Here is a 21921-nt window from a genome sequence, read left to right on the forward strand (position 1 = left end):
AGAAGAACCTGCAAAGGTTTTCCTTCTGAATTTATTTTGTTGACTTGATATATATATAACTTCTTAAAATAAGTTGTCATTTTTTCAATAGTTTTTTACCTACTATGTGCTTAAAATATTCCTGTTGTCTCTTCTGTATTTATTTTTGTCATTGCTTTATTACAATGATGGAGCATCTGTAAGGTTCAATAGACACAGAATTATCATGAAATTAATGCCATGGATATGGCACTGTTTGTTATAGTAAGAAAGTTCCTTAGACTTTGGCAATTGCTTCTACTCTGTATTAAAATAAATGCATAGTTTTGGCCCCAAACACAGTTTCATTTTACTCATTGAGAAACAGGAATGGTTTTATGAACATTCCTACAACAGTATGTCATGTGTATGTTTGTCTCTGTGCAATTAATTATCATAGCACTTTGTCAGCAGGCTTGTGATGAAACTTAAGCGTGCAGAATACGCTCCCAAAAAATGCTTAAAATCAGTTCTGTTACATAGTTATTCTCTTCTCTAGAGACTGAGCAGAGAGCTGGGAACAAGGAGTTTTTGCATTTTAATCATAGTCTAAAATTGAATTGCTCTGTTTGGGTGACCTTTTAAAAATATGTCTCTGTGTAGTCTTCTGGGAGTCTGAAGACACAATCTCACTGAGACACACCTGGGATTTTTCTGAGGATTAAGGGGTTAATTGAAGATTTAAAAACAAACAAAAGCCAAACCAGCAAACACACCAAAACCAGATTTTGATGGCAAAACTGCAATGTATTATAGTGTGGATTACTTGAACTAGTCTCAATATTTTACTTATGTGGAAAGACCTTTGAAGAGTAGGAGTGATGTCATCATTATTGCATTCAGGGTGGTTAAATCAATGTACACATTTTTCTCCAATTGAAAAATGAGTTAGTGTTCCAAAGTACTTCAACAAACATTTGTTTCCTTGTGTTTCAGCTACCTGACTGCAAATAACAACCAGAATTTCTTGTACACTGCAAGGCCTTTTTTGAAGAGAGCTGCTTTAGTGATAAGCTATGTAAGTATGAATGGACTTGACCATGTATTTTGTGTATTTGATGAGAATAACAATGCATAGTGGCATCTCAAAAGACTCAGAAAGCTCACATGGTAGATCTTAATACAAAGTTAGGTTTGGGAATTAGTCTAGAAAACTTCAACTGCACAGAAACAAGAATATTACTGTGTTTCCACTTCAAACCTTTTGATTTATAGTGGTTGCTCTTACAATCATGTAATCATCTGCAGGTATTTCCTGCCCTAAATACACGGGGTGCTGTGGCACTGGGCTGCCTTGTCAGTGACATACTGTTAATGCCAGTGCAGGTAAGAGTTGTAAGAAAAACTGCTGCTCGATGTGCTCCACACAGGACTCAACATGATTCAGAGGGAAAACAAGTACTTCCATGGGAATGTTTCAGTGTGCAGCTCCCTGTGCTGCTCCAGAGGCCAGATCCCCTTGCTTGTCCTTTGACAAGTGGTTACCAGAAAGGTAAAGGAGTGGCAGCTTCCGGAAATCCTCCTAGGAATTAGGATTGCACAGCATGAGAAGCACTGGTGGAGCTTGTCCTTACACCTACGCCAGCATGGATAAATTATAAGAACTTCTAAGACATCACCCATGATTTTCCCCTCTGGATTTAGGTAGAGATCAATAGCAAAATTGTGCAGTCTGCACTGCAGCAGAGTGACAGATTTGTCCTTAAGAATGCTGCCCTTGTGGTGGGTACGGAGATGTGTCAGTAATGCAGATAGGAAGAGGGACACACAAAGTCACAGTGTACTACTCTGTGCTGAGGGTTGGCAGGTCTGGACCCTGTGTAAGGTGGAAAACTTGAATTTTGCCTGAACTCACAGCATAGAAAGCTATCACAAAAAACATTTGCTGGAGGCCTTAGCTCTTCTCAGTAGTGCATTGCTAACTGAGGTGTTCTTCTTTGAAGGTGATCCTCGTGTTGTATTTCCGCTTCTGGATAATGGGAGGTTCCATGCCAATGTTTTCAGAGCAGGACAATCCAGCCTCGTTCTCACCATATTTACTGACGAGGTATGATGACAGCAGTCAAACAAAAGTTTTCAAAAATGTGGTCTTGTGTGGTAGTCACATATTCTCTGAACAGAGAGGGACATAGCTGTCCCAGGAAAATCCTGGGAAGCTGTGGGAAACTTAGAGGAAAGAATTCAAACAATTATTATCTCTCCTTCTGTAACTGTTGTGTATAGATATGATTCTCCAGAGTGTGCTATTCATAGTTCATCAGTAGTGTCAGAGAAGATTCCTAAAGGCCAGTCAAGTCTTAAGTCCACCATTGATTCTATAAGAACTATAGATTTCTAATAATAAAGTCTTTTCATGCCTTTTGATTATAGTCTCTGTATCACCTTTGTCTGTCCTTGATACCCCTTCAGTGATAGTCTTGATGTTACATTTTCCTACACTAAAATGGTTTGTAGATGACAATGAAAAAAACCTGTTGTGTTGCCTTAACTTAGTTCTTAGTTTTGCTCTCTATTGGAATAGAAAGCAACCAAAACTATTTGAACCCCAAATCACATTGTGGGTCCTGTAGGGTTGTATTACAGGTGCTTTCTTACTGAAAAATGTGTGCTTTTTTTTATGCAATGCCCAAAGAGCACAGGACTGAAAAGCCCAGTAACTGAGGCATAATCCTAAATTTTAAAACTACCTCCTCCTGAGATGTAGGATGGAAGCATGCAGAGTTTTGGCTGAAGTTTGTATAAAGAGGGGGTGACCATGCTTCTTGGTGTAATATCAGTGACTGAGCAGTGAATGCAGATGGACCATGAGTGTTTGCTCTTTTTAGCCACTGAAAGATACTTTGGAGCCTTCTGGAGGAATTTCCTGGTGTCTCAAATGAAAATGGGAGCAGTTTTCCTATGTGTCAGTTCTGGCTTGCTGGCTCCTCATTCCACCAGTGAAATTGCAGCTGAGACACAGGTTAAGATCAAGCAATCCTTATTCAACATCTGCTGCAGAATTGGATTGGATCACATTTGTCCCAAAATGAGATCCTTTATGATAACGTGGCAACAGCTCCTATTGCCATCAAGGCTAAAAGTGCTTCCAGGAAGCACGTTGTCTTGTTTGGAAAGCTCTGATGTGTTTGTTTCTGGTGGAGTTATTAATGCCAGACTCAGTGCAGCACAGCATGAAGGATTTGCTGCTGTCCCTTTTTGATATGTTTATGCTGAGATGGGGGTCACCGGGTCACAAATGAGCCTGGCCTAATTTCACTTACCTCTTCTGTGCTGCACATGTTTTTTTTGCCTGTTTGTCTCTTTGCCTCTTGTAATGACAGGAGTGAGTTTTCTAAACCCAGAAGCTCTGTCATTCTGGGGTATGAAACAGTGACTATTTTTACTACTGGCACTGCAGATTTTATTAACAGCCTTAGGAAAAACAAGTCAGAGTGCTGCTGGCTGAGGTCCTCCCTTGGCCCCAGCCGCAGCCCTGGCTTCACCTGCAGTCCAGTAACACCTACCCACTCCAAACCTAATTAAGGAAATCCATTCCAGTAAAAAGCAGTATTACTGTTATGAAGGGATTCTAAAACGCTTTAATTATCCCAGCTCTTCCATTTCTGCTGAGCTTGATCTTAATCCTCTTTTTAGCCAATTTACCCAAAAGGCTTTATCTTCCATTCAGGAAACCCATCCCTTCAGCAGGTCTCAGTGTCAGTCCTGCAGGTACACTGAGACCCAGTGACCGTCTCTGAACTGACAGCCCATGATGCACCCTCTGACCCTTGTATTGGCAGCAAACCTCCTTCTTCCTCTGTCAGACTCAAACTGGAACTCTCATCTGGGACTTTATCTTGCTGTGGCCAAAGCTGAAGCTCTTGCTGCCCAGCTGGCATTGTGCCACTCATCCCAAGGGCAGGACTGGCATGTCAGGTGGAGCTGGCAAGGTTCAAGTGGCATAGGTGTGGTTTCCAGGAAGGTCTAGGAAAATGGTTCTGCCCGTCTACTCTGCTCTTGTGAGATCCCTCCTGGCACACTGCATCCTGGGGTCCTTAGTACAGAGCTGGAAATACATGGAGCTGTTGGAAGGAGTGCAGAGGAGAGCTGCAGGTGTGGCCGCAGTTCTCCTCACAGAGAGCAGCAGGCACAACCTCCCTAGGATTTTTCCTGGGGAAGGCAGTGAGAAAGCTCAGAGAAAGAAGAGAAAACAATTCTTATCTCTATTTGCTGCTCCTGTTGTTTGGCCCATGTGCAACAGGTTATGGAGATTGTTTACCAAAAGTGATTTGTTAATTGGACTCTGGTGATGGTTGCTTGGATTGATTGACCAATTAGGTCAAAGCTGTGTTGTGACCGTCTGTAAGGGTTTTCTCTTTAGTATATAGTATAGTATTAGTATATAGTATAATATAGTACTAAGTTAATAAAGCAATTGTTCAGCCTTCTGAAATCACTGGAGTCATTGCACATTATTCCCAGGTTGGGGGATGCCCTGCTACTGTACTGCAGGAGCATTTGTGTTCATGGTCCAGCTTCAGAGGAGCTCCTAAGCAGGGTGTGTTCCTCACCTGTGGACACCTACAGCAGCAGCAGCATGTGAAGAGCTGGTGTGGGAAGCTTTTAACAAGGTTCTGAAGGCAGTAATTAGGATACAGCACTGAAGCCAAGATGTTAACTGCAAGTTGGGTTGAATTGGGAAGAAGGCAGTGGAGGAGCTAAGTTTGGTGTTGAGACCAGAAACTAAAAGAAGGATGAGTTTTGGGTAGTGCTCTTGAAGTGATTAGTAACATTGTTACTGTAGTTGAAGCGAGAGTTAGTCTCAGGCAGTGGGCAAGTTGTTTTGTAACTCTGAAGATTATTTAGGTCACAAATGGGAGTTTTTTGTTTTCAGAGAGTTGTCTTTAATTGAGCTGGAAATGTGGTTTTTGTGCGTGTCTCGCCAGGGTAAATGTTATGCTTTTCAACAGAGTTGAAAATTATTCTAAGACTTTGCCAGCTCTGTGGGACTAGAATGAAGGCTGATAACAGTGGCATAAAAAAGAAAAACAGTAGTTTGGAAATATGTGGCAGCCTTTGTGAAATTCATGAAGTTAGATCTGGAGCTGGGGTCTGGGCTGACACAGGAGGAACCCAATGGAGCTCTGTAACTTTGGCAGGGTTTATTGGGGCCACCATTGGGGTAGGGGTCAGTTAGGGGGTTGAAAAAGCCTCTTGTGAGGCCAGAATCTGTGATCCCTTAGAGCTGATCTAGCCTACAGTACAGGACTGGGATTGAGAGGTCTATGCATCCATGGCTGTGGGGAGGAGGGGGACATGTAGAACTTAGGGTGAATCAAAGGAATCTAAGAGGAGGCAGGTTCCAAGCAAGCCAAGGAAGTGACATGCCACAGGTAGCTGAGCTGGGAGCTGCTTCCTGCAGGACACCAGGAGAGTGCTGAGCGTTGATGCAAGGTCAAAGAGAGATTTGCCAAGTTGAAACAAGAAATCGAGGCTACGAAATATGCAGAGACCACATCCAACTCAGAAACTCCAGCTCATCCAACTCCCCAGCTAGGAACTGGGGGAAAATTATAATCTTTTGTGCTTTACTTGGCATGGACTTCTGCTCACTGTGGGATAGACCTTTGATATGGCTCAGTTTGGCCCTAGAAAATGCCTATGTGTTCTATGTAACTTGTCTCCAATCTCGGACAACACAAATGTATAAATTAAAGTAGACAGATAATGATTTATTTAACAATAGAAGGGCATAATATGCTGAAATAATTTCAGGTTTTCAGTCTTTAAAAACAGTCATCTGTTCAGCATGCTCCCTAAATTACTATTGTTAAATTTACAAGCAATATTCCCAAATACCTCAAAGCTTACTGGCATAAATGAGAGCCACATTTCCATGGCCTTCAATGTGTTGCTTGGCAAAGGTGGTCTGAGAAGATGAGGTGTGTCTGTCATTGCCTTTCTCAGTGGAGGCAGAAATGAAGGTGTTCGGAATCTTTCTGTTCCTAAGCCCTGCCATGAAAGCCTGTCCATCCAGGCTGTTGTGCACAGCAGTACTGTCTCCAGTGGCCTTACCTTAAAGAACACAAACTTTGATCTCAAAATCTGCAATGGGTAAGCAATATTTGAGACAGAAAAACCAATCCCAAACCTGTGTTCAAGCATTCTTGCTTGTATCAGACAAAATTTGAGGGAGAATGCAACTAGAAAGGTTTTGAGGGCTACCCAGCTTTATGTAAACAGTATACCAAAAGTGCAGCTCCAGAGTTAGGTGGGTGTTGAGTGGAGGGCTGACATGCTTCAGACATTTTGCATAACGTTTTTTTCTTCTGCCCTTAAGGGGAAAGAAGTAGGAGGCCTCTGGATAAACAGATTTTATTACCAATACTGTGGCAACACAAGGGAAAAATCCATTGTGCAGCATGTCTCAACCTGTGTGAAACAGATTGAGTTTTACCTGTAATTTCTAATTAAAAGTCTGTTTTTTAAAAAACTATATCTTTGGGAGTCAAGTTATATTAATTTCTGCTGGCATTTGCCTTGTGATCTCTGGTGGCTGATCACCCTGGGCATGAAGCAGGTTATTTGTGGTGTTTCCTTAAATAGTTAACGCATTTCTACTAGGACTGCCTTGAGATAACATTGTCCTGTGGTTGAACTGTTCTCTTTGTAAGCTGGCTTTCTGTGTTGCTTTGCTGTTTCAATCAGGTAAATGAGAATTCAGTGCTGCAGAAAGCTGAAGAAGTGCTTATACATAAAAACTGGCACATAATCCTTTTCACAGAGATTTATGACTGTTTTCTGAGCAATGCATTTAATCATCCCAGTTGTGACTTCAAAGGCAATGAAATACCAAGAGGGAAACCACGGACTTGTGCTGGGAATATGGGTCCCTGTGCCAGCCAGCTCTGCCAAGGAAATAGAAGTCAAGTGTAGCAACTACTTTGATATGGAGTTTTCATGGACCTTAGGCTAGAAAATAGCATTAAAATAGACCCCTGTGACATATCAGCTGTTAATCAGCCAGGCTTGCACATGCTGCCTGGGTGGTGAGGTTCTGCCTGGTTTGTCAGTGCTTTCTGTTGTGTGCTCAAAGGGGTTTAAGTTCAGCCCTACGTGTAATATCTGCAGGCACCCAGCAGTCAGGGATCACTTCTGACAAAGGAGACAACAGCAATGCTGGTAAAAATTGCTCTCATGCCTACCCAGGGGCCAGACAGCCCACACATTGAATGTAAGCTGTAGTCTTTATTCCAGCGGGTGTTGGGAGCTGGGGGAAGGCCTGGCTGGAAGATGGTGCCCCAAAGCAAAGGCCACCCTGCAGAGAAGGTGGTGCTCCCAGAGCCACAGGAAAGACTTCAGCACCTCTTTCATCCAAGTGTTCTTGGTGTGATGAGCAGACCCTGGTAGTGCTGCTCTGGGATTTGATAGGCATTTCAGTGGGCTGTGGTGCTTGCTGCAAGTGCTGGTTATACAACAAGCCTTCCCTGCCAGAGGAAGGCTTTCCTGCTTTCCAAAAGACTTCCACACAGAAGGGGTAGAGAGTGGCCAGTCACTGAGGCAAAGCAGTGTTCCCAGAACATCCCCTTGGCTCCCACCAGCACTGGGTGGATAATGCTCTGGGGTACAGTGAGCCATTTTCAGAAACATTGTTCCAGTGGGTTTATGAGGTCTGGTTTTTAATTTCTTGAGGATCTCAGTGGCTGTCCACAGACCCTGGTAGTGCTGCTCTGGGATTTGATAGTGGGCTGTGGTGCTTGCTGCAAGTGCTGGTTATACAACAAGCCTTCCCTGCCAGAGTCTGTGTCTGAATTTGCTTTCCAAAAGACTTCCACACAGAAGGGGTAGAGAGTGGCCAGTCACTGAGGCAAAGCAGTGTTCCCAGAACATCCCCTTGGCTCCCACCAGCACTGGGTGGATAATGCTCTGGGGTACAGTGAGCCATTTTCAGAAACATTGTTCCAGTGGGTTTATGAGGTCTGGTTTTTAATTTCTTGAGGATCTCAGTGGCTGTCCACAGAACCTTCCACCTGCCTGCTGTCTCAGTGATCCTCTTCTGAAGCAGTTGCCCACTGCTGGGCACTGCTGGTGAATTTGGGCTGCATGACTCTGGATGATTCTGGAATGTACTGCTGTTGCTGAGGAGCTGAGAGTCAGGTGTCATCACAAGGCATGTCCTCACCACAGCACACAGGGGTTTGCAGAGGGAAAACACTGCAAGGTCAATCCCAGGTTTTCCAGCACTGAGATTCTGACAGGAGGCTTGGGTTTCACTGGAAACTCACAGGCTGTTTCAGAGTCGTCTCCTAGAGAATTCAGTATTTTTCAGATTCTTAGTCACAGAGTTGAAACAACTGAGAGAGAGCCATTCACTAAAGTAAAGCTCTTCAGCCTGTGTAGCTAGAGAAGACAGCATGTCTGCTTTTCCTCATGTCCCTGGTGCACCAAGCCCACCTTCCAGAGGAGTTACCTTGCTCTTCATCGAGCTGCAGCTCTCTGTTTATCCCTCTCTGCCTTTCCTTCTCCTGTCCTCTACTGATTGGCAGCTCTTTTCCCTAAATGCAGAAGGTTTGATGAAAGGGAATACACAGGTACTTTTCTAGTTACAAGTATTTTCTGTCTAATACTCGCATTTGGATGTTAAATAGAATTTGTCTGCTGCATTTTTGTGTAGCTTACTCCGCTATCTCTGAATGAGCTGGATAGACAGAGTGGGAATTTTTTTCTTCTAAGGCTCTGAAAAGAATATGTTTAGGCTGACAATATACAGAGCAGAAAAATAAACCCATGTGGGAAGGTATGACTGGACTGGGAGTTCCCTAGAGGGAGTGTAAATATTACAATTTGAAGACAATATCCGAAATACCACCACCTGGTTATAATTGCAGCCACGTGTGTCCTAGGAGGGCATTATTGTGAACTGACTTGTCAAACACACTTGGGTTTAGGGCTTTGTAAGAGGATGAAGAGAGCCTTGAGCTGAAATCAGTTCAGCTGTTAATACAAATGAGAAGCTCTTTTCCCTAATAAAAAAGCTCTTCTTAGCCTTATAGTGAACTGAAACCTCCCTGAGTGCCTGGCAGTGTGCAGGTGGTGTCAGAAGTGCATAACCACAGGTTCTGTGACTTCTGAAGGGGCTGTATTCTTGCTTCTGTTTCATATCCCCACCTTTTTTCCCCCTATAAAGAAAGGTCTCCCCTTCTTTTTTTCCCAAGTTAAGTGCACTTATTACCTGCCTTCTAGACAGGTCCATTTTTCCCCAGCCAGGAGAATGGTTTGCCTTTGCTTTGCTAAAATCCCCAGTGCTGGGAGATGTTTCACTTGCAGGTGGATACCCTGCAGGATCTTTGTGGGAAGGGTTGTCTGCCAAGAATGGGGTGGCTTGGCTCAGAACTGAGTGGCTGGTAGGCTGCAGCACAGTATGCACTTAGAAAAAATAGTATCACTATTATATATACATGTAATCTAGAATGTATATGTCTATAATTAGATGTATAATGTACATATAATACATATTTTACATATATATATAAATCACTGTTATCATATAGGCCCCCACTTTTCCATGCAGCTTTGGTGGGACACAGTCAGAGCTTTGTGATCACTCTTGTAGCACAGTTTTAGAAAGAAATCTCTAGTCCCTGGGTGCTGTGGAGAGAAAGCTTAAACTGCTCCAAAATCAGAAAAGACAGGAAACGCCTCATAAATTTCTATAAATCTTGTATTTTTTTTACCTAGTCTCATGTTCCTTGTGCTCTGATTGCCTGGGTTTGGCAGAGCTAAAATGAGGGCCTTTCCAAGCTCCTTGGTCTCTATTACAGCGGTGGGTAACAGACAATTCCTCAAGTATTTTCCTGTCATATTGTTATGGCTTTGAGTAGTACCCTTTTGTGTTCATTTTTGCAGCAGAAACAATCAGTTCAGATAGTTGTTTTCTGCAGCAAGTTCTAGATATGAGTCATCCTGTATTTATCTCAAAGCATGCAACAGAACATTGAAACTAAAAAAAATTAAAACGAAACAAACTGGATTGCCATGACAACACTGGCTACCTACAGGAGGAACTGTGTTTTTCTGAGCATGGCAGAGACGATGAGAATTGAAAAGAACACTTGAAACCCACTGAAATGTGGATTTCCGTGTTCAATTTGCAAATAAAAAATTTGCTGCAATGCAAATGCTGTAACCTGGCCTGGGGGAAAACTGTTTGCCAGTGAAGAGGCAGAATCTTCCAGTCACCTCATCAGTAATACTCTGATTTTCATGGGATTAACTGAGAGAGTGGGAGATGCTACAGGCATGAATTTTTCTCCCTTGGAATTCCAGCAGACACTAGAAGTAATATCAAGAAGATCATTAATTTAAAATGTATTTCACTCAGTCAACTAATTAGAATAAAATACTCTTGTTACCATTTGCAGGTAGGTTACTGAAATGTAATTAGCTCCTGGAGTGATTTCAGAATCTTGAAGTCTTTTCAAAATTTGCAAATTAGTTCCTTGGGGTTTTGGCTTTGGTAGGAGGTTTCTTCCAAACTTTCTCCTGTGTTTAGCTTTCTCCTTAGTCTTGTGATACGAGAGCCACATAGATGTGACGGAATATCATATGCTTTTGAGAGCCATAAATAAAAAGCAGCTCTGGATTGTCAGTAACTATTATTAGCATCTTGTTATTTTTCTGTTCCTAGTACACAGAATAGCGATAGTTTGTAAGTGCTCTATTTTATACAGCCATCCATCATGTTCAAGGACAGGCTACCCATGCTGAAGGCATATCCAAAGTTTTGCTTGACTCAGAGCCTGCTGAAGGCTTTGTTTGAATGCCTCCAAAAGTCAGGCCATGGAGTGCCTCCATGGATCTCGGGTACCGTGACTGCTAATGTCACATGCAGGTTCAGAGAGGGACCTTGGGCTCGGCCAGGAGATGTGGCCAAGGGTTCTCCAGGAGGGTGTCTGCACACGCCAGCCAACTGGCTGTGCACAGGTGGTGATGCTTGTCACAGGCTTTAAAATGTTTCACTGCTGTTGGAAGAGGGCATTTAAGGACTAATTATTGCCACAGTGGAATGGAGCGATTGTTCTCCTTTGGGAGCTGCCTCTGGCAGCAAGCTGTGCACATGGCTCCCAAGGAAGACTGAAACCTCACAAGCACTTGGAAATAGACACTTGTTTACAAACCTGTCCTTATTAGTCAGTGGCCTGGAGTTGTCTTCCCATCTTCAACACCAGCTTGTCCTACCTTTCCAGCAGAAATGCATTAACTCACACTGATCTGGTTATTCTGAATACGTCTGAAATTAAGTGGACTCAATTTGCTATGGCAGCAAACTGTTTATTCTGTACTGTGTAAGGATCTATCAGCTCCTGCCTTATCAGTGAAGATGCAGAAATCTGTCCTTAACTGCAGTGCTGCAGTTTGCAAAGATCCCAAATGTCATCTTGTTCCTTCCTACCCAGCAGCCCAGTCTGAGGGAGCAGGGGAGGGTTTTCTGGTGTGTGTTGTGGTTTGCATGCAAACTTCTGTGAATATTGTGATGCCTATTGAAAATGTTAATATGCCAGGGCATAAAAGGACACTCCCTCCAAAAACTGTGCTCTCCTAAAGCATCAAGTGCAAAACTAACTCAGTGCTTCTGGAAATCCCGTCAAATATACATTCTTGTAGTAACCATATCAAATGCCATGACATTATCCAGATTCATCTAAATAAACATGCTTTTGTTTTAACAATAAAGCCAAAAATGGATCTCAGTTTGGCTTTGAAGTAAGTAGCTGTAAATAAATGCTGGCAGCCTTTTCTGAGCTGATGTGTTGAGGGTGATGGAGAAGTCTGTTTTATTGTGGCTGAGCAGAGGTGGGTCAGGCCACACATAATGTCACGAGTGAGTGCCTTGGTGTGATTAAGTCTCACAGGATTTTTTGTTGCTATGTTTCTCTGTAATGTGTGCCAGAAGGGTTGGTGACTAGAAAACACATTTGTTTCTTTAGAAAGAATGAACAATCAAAATTGCTAGAATAATTTGAGCAAAATTAGGTTATGTTTTTGAGGGATGCTCTCTTACATAGGAACTGGCTTTTAAATCGCTGCCTCTGTTAAGATTAGATTGATTTTCTTTCTTTCCCTTTTGTTTAGTACCTCAGGGTGGGGAAGGTGAGGAAAATGCAGGGGATGGAAGAGAAGTGTATCAAATGGCTGAAAATCTTAAAAATGTGGGAATATTCCACTTCCCAGAACTGGGAGTTTAGCAGGACCTGTGGGAAAATGAGAATGTGCCTCTGTGACTGTTTACAATGACACATTCCAGCTCAGTAAGCCTCCTTGCTTTTGGGTCACTGTGCTGCTGGAGACATTTGTTTTTTGGATGAGAAGAGAAACTGATACCCTCACTTTGTAGTTATTTAAATATGTTTTCACAGAAATTCAGGGCCCAGCACCCATCTGGGAACTTCCTACCTGGAGTCACACTTAGCTTCAGTGTCCTTCTATTCTGCCACAAATCTGATGATGTTAGAGCTGTTGTAAGGGGCTGCCTTTTGACCACAAAGGGCCATGTTTGTAAGTGGCAAGTGAGACAATCCTCTGTCTACATGCCTTGACATTTCTGCCATCCTTTGTTACCATTCTAATGAACCTGCAAGGTACCATGGCAACTGGGTGTCATAACAGCTGCCGAAGCAGGCTCAGATGGAAGAAATCCTATGCAGGATAGAATTCAGTTTTTTTCTTTTTTTTTGAGTATTTGCCATTTTTGGTGCTGTGTACAATGTGGACTATTCCATTTGCAAGCAAAGGATGGGTTTGTCTCTTTGAAGGCTGTCACAATTTTACTTGGTTGACTTCACAATTACTGGAATAATCAATCTGCAGTCTCTTGTACTCAAAACTATTTCAACTTTAAATGCACGTTTTGGCAAGTAGAAGCCAAGAAGCAAAAGCCTGGGGCAGAGAGGGATGTTGGTTTGATTTGGTTTTTTTCTTGTTTTCTTTAACCCAGTGGCACACATTCTGTTCTTTTTTAGTCCTTTGAAAGCCCTGCATAATTCCCAGAGGGCAGCACTCTCCCCATTTCCATTCCCCATTAATTTCCTCTCTGTTAAGAACAACAGTTATTGAAGATTACAACAGTTTGAAATCCCTACTTCCCCATCACTTCTGTGGCACATCTCATGCAATCTGGCCCCAGCCCTATGAAACTGCAATGGGATCAGCTAAGAATCACTCTGCCCCTCCCTTCTTCTGTATTTTCTCCCTGTTCCTTGATTTGCAAAGAGAAAAGAGAGGAGGGTCTGACTTTAATTGCTCCATGTTGTGCAGTTAGAAGAAATCCTGAATTGTAAGTTAAACCCAGCTAAAGGGATATTTTGTATTGCAGCAGTGATGCAGTGAAGTGTGTAAAAGTTCAATATATACGTATATATAACTACCTGTGTAGTTATTCATTTATTGTTTAAACTGGCAGAAGGTCACTTCAAAAATCTAACATTCAAACAGGAGTTGAAGTTCTGTTAGTTTTCCAAAGTGCATAGAAACCATGTAAATATTGCTGATCTTATGTTATTTCTTCAAATGACCTGTTAAAGTGCCCCTCACCTGTGGCAGCATCTCTGTTGACAGAGAGGTGTGGCACTGCCTGTTGGTGCAGTGGTGTTGATTAGTTTTTTTTGTTGTTTCCTCTTCCCATGTGGTGTGTGGTAGATGCCAAAGGAAAATGTTTCTTGTGCTGGCAGTCATCCCATGTATTACATGACCTGTTTTCGTTTGCAGGTTTTTAACTTACTCCTACCTTCTGGCCTTCAACGCGTGGCTGCTGCTGGCGCCGATCACCCTGTGCTACGACTGGCAGGTCGGCAGCATCCCTTTGGTGGAATCCATCTGGGATGTGAGGAACTTAGCCACAGTGTTCCTGGTGCTGGTGATGACATTACTCAGCCTACACTGCATTGCTGCATTCAAGGTAACACCAAAAGCTGTGCAATACAACCGAAAAAGAAAATAAATAAAAAAGTCTTTTGTTTCCTAGTCTGCAGATGAGATGGTTGGTAAGCACATGTTTTCCTCTGGAATGCATTGGAGTGAGGTGAAAAATCATTCCAGTAATAACTAATGCAGGCAAGCTCAACTGATAAAAATGTCTCTCTAGCTGAATGTCTCAGTCTTTAATTGGTCTGATTTGAGGGCAGAACTTGGCCTGGACTCCTGCATTCGATTATTGTTAATAATCCAAACCCCACTGAAGTTGTTAAGCATCTCTGCCTCTCCCATAATCATTAAGCTTTTTGTCACTTACTTCAAATAGGACTGGGAACTGTCATTTGCAGAGCCTTTTGAAAATAAAATCGATTGCTCTATTTGCACTTTTGCTATGCTTCTAAAATCTAAACATTGGATACATCTTGATGAGATTTTTTTTGTCAGCAGAGTAATGGAATGTGGGAAATGACCTGGAAATTGTTCTTTAGCGTAAATAATACAGCTGGTAAGCCATACTTCCCAATTCAGCATTTCAAGAGGTACCATTACTCATATTGCAGAAGTGAAAGTGAGGTTGTATAAGCCTTGTCAGAAGTCAGATATGCACTTCTATGGAAGGGTTTTTTTGTGGATCATAGGGAGTTACAACCTCTTTCTCTTTCAGTTGAGTTGTGGAAGCTTCTTTAGGAGAGGTGTCAGTAGTCAGTTTGGAAATAGTGCAAAAGTTTCTCTTCCTTAAACGTGTGTATGGCTGAAAAGCATAGTTGAAGGGTGTCAGGTTTTTAATACATGTTATGCTAAAATGTGCAGGTCATGTACGTTTTCAGTCTACCCTGGCAGTCTTCCCTGTGCTCCTGATAAGAGACAGAAAATGAACCAAAACAGTTTGAGACTGCAGAGTTATTAATTTAGATAATATGTTCACAGATGCTGTATGGGAAATAAGGGAAAACACCCTATTAGGTATTCACCATTTCTACCTGCAGGTTGTACATCATCTCGTATTCATCCAGACTTCATTGCTCACTGCTAGGGATATTCAGAACTGTTTGTATTAGACTTAATCATGTTCTCAGGAAAGTTAATGATAAAATTCTCATTAGCCCAGTACTGAAGACTTCTGAAAAATCTTATTCCATGTTCATTAAAGTTTCGTTTGCTTCTCATTTCTTCTCCTGCTGTCAGAACTATATGTAGGATTAATATTGTTGGTTTTCTTGAAAAAGATTTAACCATATTTTTATTACTTTTTAAAAAAACAATTTAGTCTGGATTTATGAATTCCACAGTTTGATTTGAAACTGCAAGTTGTAATTTTTTTGTGAGAAGTTTTGCTCAGTTTTGCTCTTGACGACTGTTAAACACCATGAATTTTGCTCTTTGGGCACTTACTTGCTATATGCTTTGAAATTCATCTTAAAGATGCCTGTGTGTTTATCCTTGAAAACCCCAAACACTGAATGAATAGGAATTGAAGTGATCTGCTTTTGTATCTAATCCAGTAAAACTAGAATGATCTTGACAAAGTGCTCTCATGAGCACTTGCAGCCTCCAGCAAACCTCCTGTGAGCATGGAGCTGGTGATGATTCTTGGGCATCGCCTTGGACGTGTTTCCCTCAGCCTTTGGTATAGAGTCACAGAAAGGTTTGGTTGGAAGGGACCTCAAAGACCACTCAGAGACCATGGGCAGGGACACCCTTCACTAGACCAGGTGGCTCAGAACTCCATCCAACCTGGCCTGAGCACTTTGTGGGATGGCGCATATGTACATATATAATTAGAAGCATAATTTTAAATGTTTTGCTTTTCAGGCAATTCTACGTATCTGAAGCTATTTTCTGTTTTATTTGTAACTACTCCCACAATCTCTAAATTGTGATACTGCCATTCAGTGGTGTGAAGATGGTTGTGTTGGGCTGAGTGGTATGAATTACTGAGGAAAGCAAACAGGAAGCAACACTTTTCCTGGAAATAAATGATGCCATTTGACTTCAAACAATCCCTTTTATAACAGGGAGAGGGGAATTCAGGGCACTGCAGGCGCAGTTCATTGTGTTAGGGTCTTAGGAAAGCATCTTTCCAGATGCAGCAGCAGTGGCCTTTTATAGGGCATTGCTTCCCCCAGGAAGGACCATCCTTCAGTCAAGCCCCAGACAAGCTATTACCCAGTGCTTTACAGCTTAGAGGCAGCACAAGATATATCAGTTGATTTCTCACATTTCGTAAAGTGTAAGATGTTCTGCTTTCTTTTGGAAGCAAACAGAACAGTCTTAGCAGCCATTTTTCTCTCCTTTTTCATTGCAAGGTCTCACCTGGAAGAGGTAGCTTGCAATTTCCTAAAGAATGACTGTAGAGTGAACAGGCATGCAGTCTGTGTGCCTCTCTCTTTAGAGTGAAGGTGTGCAAGAGAGAATGAAACCTCATATTCATTCTCAGTGGCACCATTGCTTTTCTTCCTGCAGCACAGAGAATGGAAATGCTAGAAACTGTTTTGGCAGCAGTGAAGACATTGGTCCAGCGAACACTGAACTGATTTTCAGTGGCAAGAGGTGATGTGTGTGCATCCACAACACAAACTCACAGAATGTTTTGTGTGGACTGTAATTGGAGAATGCATGGATTGGATTTCTGCCTTTGTTGTCGTTGAATTTTAAACAGGGCTAATTTGTTGACGTTTGTGATTAGGGTAATAATTCTGTTGGGCATGTATGTGTGGTGCTGATAAAGGACATCTAAGGCACGAAGGTTTCTTGTTTCATTTTGTGAATGTTGTTATACCTCAGAAAGAGAAGAAACAGTGGAAGATTTCTACCCATGGGTGCTTTCCTTGGAACATGTCTGTTACTAGATAGGGATGTAGTGATGAAAACTGCAGAAACAAGAGAAGGCACCTCTCCAGTTTGTTTGGAGAGAGAAGCCTCCCTTCTCATCCTGCTTGTGCACCTTCACTGTTGTCTTCCTCTTTGCTTAATGAGGAGGTCATTTCAAAAAATGGCTTTGTTGACTTCCATTACTTCCATTCTCTGGGTTTCTCATGTGTAGTGTGAATCCTTCTCACTTACCAGCTGGAGAGCTCCCTGTGAACAGCTCCCCACGCAGGACTGGTTCTGCTCAACTCTTTGCAGCGAGTGTCCTCACACAGGCTTCAGGCAGTGTGCTGGGGATGTGATAAAGGCTGGGGGTGCTATTGAAAATGCCTGCATCTTGCAGGAATTTTAATAGTTGGGAAAAGAGGATGGCATTTATTTATTGTTCATTGTCAAAGATAGCCTTGGCTATGAGGAATGGTTTTGGTGTGACTTCCAGACGGGTTACAAAGGTACCAAGAAATGGATAAGGCATACTCTCTGTGGATGTCAAGCATGCCAGTCACAGGGTCAGAAAAATAATCTGGTGCTTGAGAAGGCCACTGGGGTACCCAAGGGCCCATGGCGCTGCCTTTCTTTGCTGGAAGATACGGAGAGCACCTGGTGAACTGGAGGGGGGACAGTTCTTGGCATTATCATCAGGACGACAGTTATTTCTTTGACATGTCATAATAATTCAGTGAGCATGAAAGGAAGACCCTTCAGATGTCTGAAGCTCCACTCTGCATGGCATTTTTAGGTTGCTGCCTAATTAGCAGCTTGTTCCGTAGTTTTAGATGTGAATGTATGTGTACAGAGCACGTGAAGGATGGGATTCTGTTTTCTCTGTGGTACCTGACATATGGAGGGCTGATAGTGGGAAAACTCGTGTGTAATGGTCTAATTCAGCAGGGTGATCTGGAAAACTAACTTGAAGCAGTGGCTTTTGCACCTGGGCAATCTGGGGGAGTGTGGGAATGTATTGGACCTCATACTGACGGCGCTCACGCATTTGTACTCGTGACCAGCATTGTAAAGGCACCTTCTGGTGGTTCACAGCACCTTCTGCTCGTTCAGCAGGAGCACAGAATGATGTGCAGCAGTTTGCTCATGTCCGAGGAGGGAATGCTACTAACATTTCCCATCAATGATAAAAAAAAATAAAATCTAGTGTGCACTGTAACTTTTTTAGAGAATGTGCTTGGCTGTTCTGTGTGATGTGGCTACATATGGTACGGGAAGTTGTGATGGTTTTCAGGTTATATTCATGGCATGTGACTGACATATGTATTATCCTAATCTGTCATATGCTACAGTTGGTTGTTTTTTATTTCAGATCTAATTTTAAAGGTGATGCTGCCTCTGTGAATTTCCCTGCATGGTGCTTCTTAGCCAAGACAACGCATTTTATACCATATTGTGATGACTTTATTTCGTGCTGTAATTGGCATCATATTGCCATTTATCTGGTGGTTTATATGTATGGTTGGCATCTGAGCATATTCTTCAGTGACTTTCAGACTAAATTTCTTGGCTGACAACGTTCAGTACCATCCAGGAGAGGAATGCTTTTGCATCTTCTCTTTGTGTGCATGTTTCCGTTGTTTTTGCTAGCACTCATTATGTGTATTTTGTCATGCTATTTACTTTACCCTGCACTCAAGAGACCTTTGCTTAATTTCCCAGGTTTGGCATTTCATTAATAAATCGCAGTTTATGGACGTTTCTGGGGAGCAATTGCCTTTTATAGTATTCTGCAGCAGTACCAGCATAGTTAGAAAGTATGCCTAGCAAAATTTATATGCCACAACACTTTCAGAACAATACCTGCTTCAAAGGCACAGCAAGGTGAATAAGGCTATTTATTGATGGAGTCTATCTGACGAGCTGGAAACCACAGTAATTTCCATAAAAGGTCCATTTAAAATAAATCCTGCTTTCATTTTCCTGAGGGCCACTTGAATTCCTTCCACATAGAGAGAAGGTCAGGACTGATGTTCTTAATCCTTTGCAGCGAGTTTTTTTTCTGTGCTGCTTCTGTTGTTAATATTTGCTGCAGGGAGAGAGTAATAAGCCAGAAAGAGTGTTCAGTGAAATGTGGAGGAAGGGGGGAGCCCCTTGCAGGCACCCCGAGCTCACCGGCCCCGTTTCTGCTCTGTCGAGTGCTGCAGCCGCATCAGCTGCGGGTCCCTGGTGGGGCTGGGAGGAGCAGGGAGCCTGCCCAGGGAGCTCGCTGTGCCAGCTGACAGACTCAAGCTAAAGGGAAAAGCTGCCTTAGTCTGTATGTGGCTGCTGTTTGGATTAAAAAAGCAGCCACAAGAACTGTCAAAATACCTTGTGCATCGGATTTTCTCTTGCTCGGTGGATGTTTGAAAATAGCAGGTTTGGAGCGTGGTGCTCAGAGTAAATACAACCACAGCTTGAAGTAGTTCTGATTTGGCTCCCTATGAATATATTCAGCATCTCACCAAATGGGCTCTTACTGCCTGCAGCGTGGTGTAGGTAATTATCACGGGGGCAGGGAGGTCTGCAATTTTCAGCATATTTAGGCTGAATTACTCCTTTTATTCTGCCATTTTCTTCTTCTGATTTGAGTTAGTATTTCAAGGCCGACTCAGAGCTGAAAGGTTTTGAAAGGCACAGTAGTAGTGGTGAGCAGGAGAGTTTAAGTGAAATGAGGAGTAAGAAATTTACAGCTGGGAGGGGTAATGATTGTTCATTGTGGCTGCTTGGCCTCAGTTAGACATTGGGGTGCCAAGCTGCTTGTGTGGGTTTTGGTTTTTGTTAGGCTCCTCTTGTTCCATGTTACCTTCTCAAGAGCAAATTCACCATGAACCAGGTTGCTTTTCCATAGATTGTGTTTTTATGTACTGCAAATTTGTACATTGAATTTTAGCTGTTTTGGTTTTTTTTGTTTTCCCCACCTAGTCAAGCAGCCTGCAGTCACACAATGAAAGGGAAGAGGGAAAAGCAACAAGGTGAAAAAGATTATTCTGATTCCTGAAGCAATTTGTTGGTTTTCCTATTTCCTTTTGGAATGTTCCACTTCTCTTTCAAAGATTTTGTGCTTCTTCATCCTGCTCAGATGGGCTTGTCAAGTGGAATTAGAGGTTGCAGAGATTAAGGATTGGGAAAATGAGCTTATATCTTAAGGGAGTTTCAGAAACCTGGGTGAGAAAGACCATAAACACACAACTGAATGGATGGGTAGCTTCTACAGGGAAAAAGAAAATAGTAGATATCAAAGTTTTACTCTTAAGATACTAATATAAAATAGAAATATTATGGGATATATTTCTGTGCCCTTTTATGTGAATGGGAAAGGACTGCTTTCTGCTATAATTCTATAATTGAAAGTCAGATTTCCAGAGGTGTTGAGCACCCAAAATTCTCATGCAGGTAAAGTTTTTAGGCATTTTTAGCATTTCTGAAAATCGTGCTGTTTTACCAGGTACAGACCAGGACTTTCTTCTTTCTGGAAACAGAGAGGGAATGATCTTGTTAGGGTGGTCTGAGACCTGTGCTGAGGATTTCTCTTCAGATAATCCTGGTGAGGAAGCCAGTGCTCCTTTCTAGGGTTTTGGTTTCAGATTCTGACTGTATGTTTCAGTTTCTGGTGTATGTTTGCCTGTGCACCAGTTCCTGAAGAGGTGCTGCCACTGGTGAACTGGAAAGTAGTTTCTCTGTTGTTGCCAAATACTTGAAATAGTATCAGTGTGTCAGGTAGTTAATACACAGTCAGCAGTGATTATCAAGATAACATTAGAAATCCATGGCTATTTCTATCAAAACTAGATGATCACCAAGAAAAAATTAGTTATTTTAGGAAATGAGTGAGTTACTAAGCCTGGCATTCAAGTAGCTGGTGCTACTGAAGATGTTGATTTTTAATTTTTTTTTTTTTTTTTTTTTTTTATGAGAGGAGAAAATAAAACTCCTAATAAAATGTAGTGATTACAGAATTTGTGGCTCTTTTTCTAGGAGCAAGCTGATTAAGACAGGTGTCTGAGCCAGTTTTGAAGGTGGTAAGTTACCTTTTGCTTACCAAATGCTTGAGTTTTTCAGACCATCTGTTGACACCCGACTTTTGGCATCATTCACTTGGAAGCAGTGGCACAGGCAGCAGAGAGAAATAACCACAGCTCCACAGTGCCCTCCTGTTTGGTCACAGTAGATAAAGATGTGTGTGTCCCATCCAGGTTTCTGCTGGTGCCCTGAGGAGAGCATGCTGATGGTGCATGGAGCATGGTACAGCTCTGCCATGGCCCCTCTGTGTGTGCACCAGTCAGGTGAGACTTGGAAACACCCAGAGTTCCTGTGAGCTTTACAACCACTGAGGTTTTTTGGTTTTTTTTCCCCTTCCTTTGAAGGAATCAATCCCTAGGGTTAATTCCTGATTAGCTTAATGCTTTCTTTTTATCACCTTATGCATGAATGGAGAGTGAATTTGACATGCTTCTACACCATCCCTTTTATCTTTAATGCTGTGTATGTGGAAAGTGCAAGAGTGGGTGTTTGCAGATGCTGGCCTCTTGCCAGGTGAGATGCTGCCAGTGGTTTGATGCAGGCTGAGGAGTCACATTGCTGAGCCACCTGTGGCTTCATGAGAGAGTGGGAGAGCAGGAATAGATGAAGCAGGGTTGTGTGCAGTCTGCACTAAGGGTTTGTACAAATATATGTTAGGAAAAAACTGAAGAAGTGCCATCCTCTGTCTGTGGTCTGCAGAGAGTCATGCAGCTTCTCTGGGTCTCTGTGTCTCTTTTGATGGATAATGCACTTACCTCCTAGGCCTGGAAGTGTTTGAAAATGTGTAATAGCAGTCATTGCTTTTGTACAGCTGTGCACTACCAACTTTCCTGGATGCAGCTTTTCTGCACATGCAGTCAGGTGTTCCAAGCAGACCATGTCACTATCTGCCGTGGGCCATCCAGAGCTCTCCATCGCAGGGATTGATGCTTTTGGTAGGAAGGAGATCTTTACTCCATGGAGCTGTTGGAACTAAATAGTGGAGAGGTGACACTTGTCTCATTCTCAAAAAAAAAACCAGTTAGAGGAAGGAATTAAACCCATTTGGTTGCCTTTCCATCAAAAAGACAAGCATGTATA

General features: G+C 42.4%; 1 protein-coding gene across 4 annotated transcripts in view; it reads left to right on the forward strand.

Annotated features, from left to right (window-relative positions):
• Nucleotides 1-21921, forward strand: part of TMTC1 (transmembrane O-mannosyltransferase targeting cadherins 1) — a 137563-nt gene that overhangs the window by 50034 nt on the left and 65608 nt on the right. For all 4 annotated transcript variants that reach the window (XM_041398548.1, XM_041398551.1, XM_041398550.1 and 1 more), the window contains 3 exons: nucleotides 955-1036; nucleotides 1962-2065; nucleotides 13762-13951. In XM_041398548.1, the coding sequence (XP_041254482.1) occupies nucleotides 955-1036; nucleotides 1962-2065; nucleotides 13762-13951 (376 nt within the window). The remainder of the gene's footprint in view (nucleotides 1-954; nucleotides 1037-1961; nucleotides 2066-13761; nucleotides 13952-21921) is intronic.

This window comes from Onychostruthus taczanowskii, unplaced genomic scaffold (genome assembly GCF_017590055.1).
Source record: "Onychostruthus taczanowskii isolate IOZ18803 unplaced genomic scaffold, ASM1759005v1 scaffold15, whole genome shotgun sequence".
NCBI lineage: Eukaryota > Metazoa > Chordata > Aves > Passeriformes > Passeridae > Onychostruthus > Onychostruthus taczanowskii.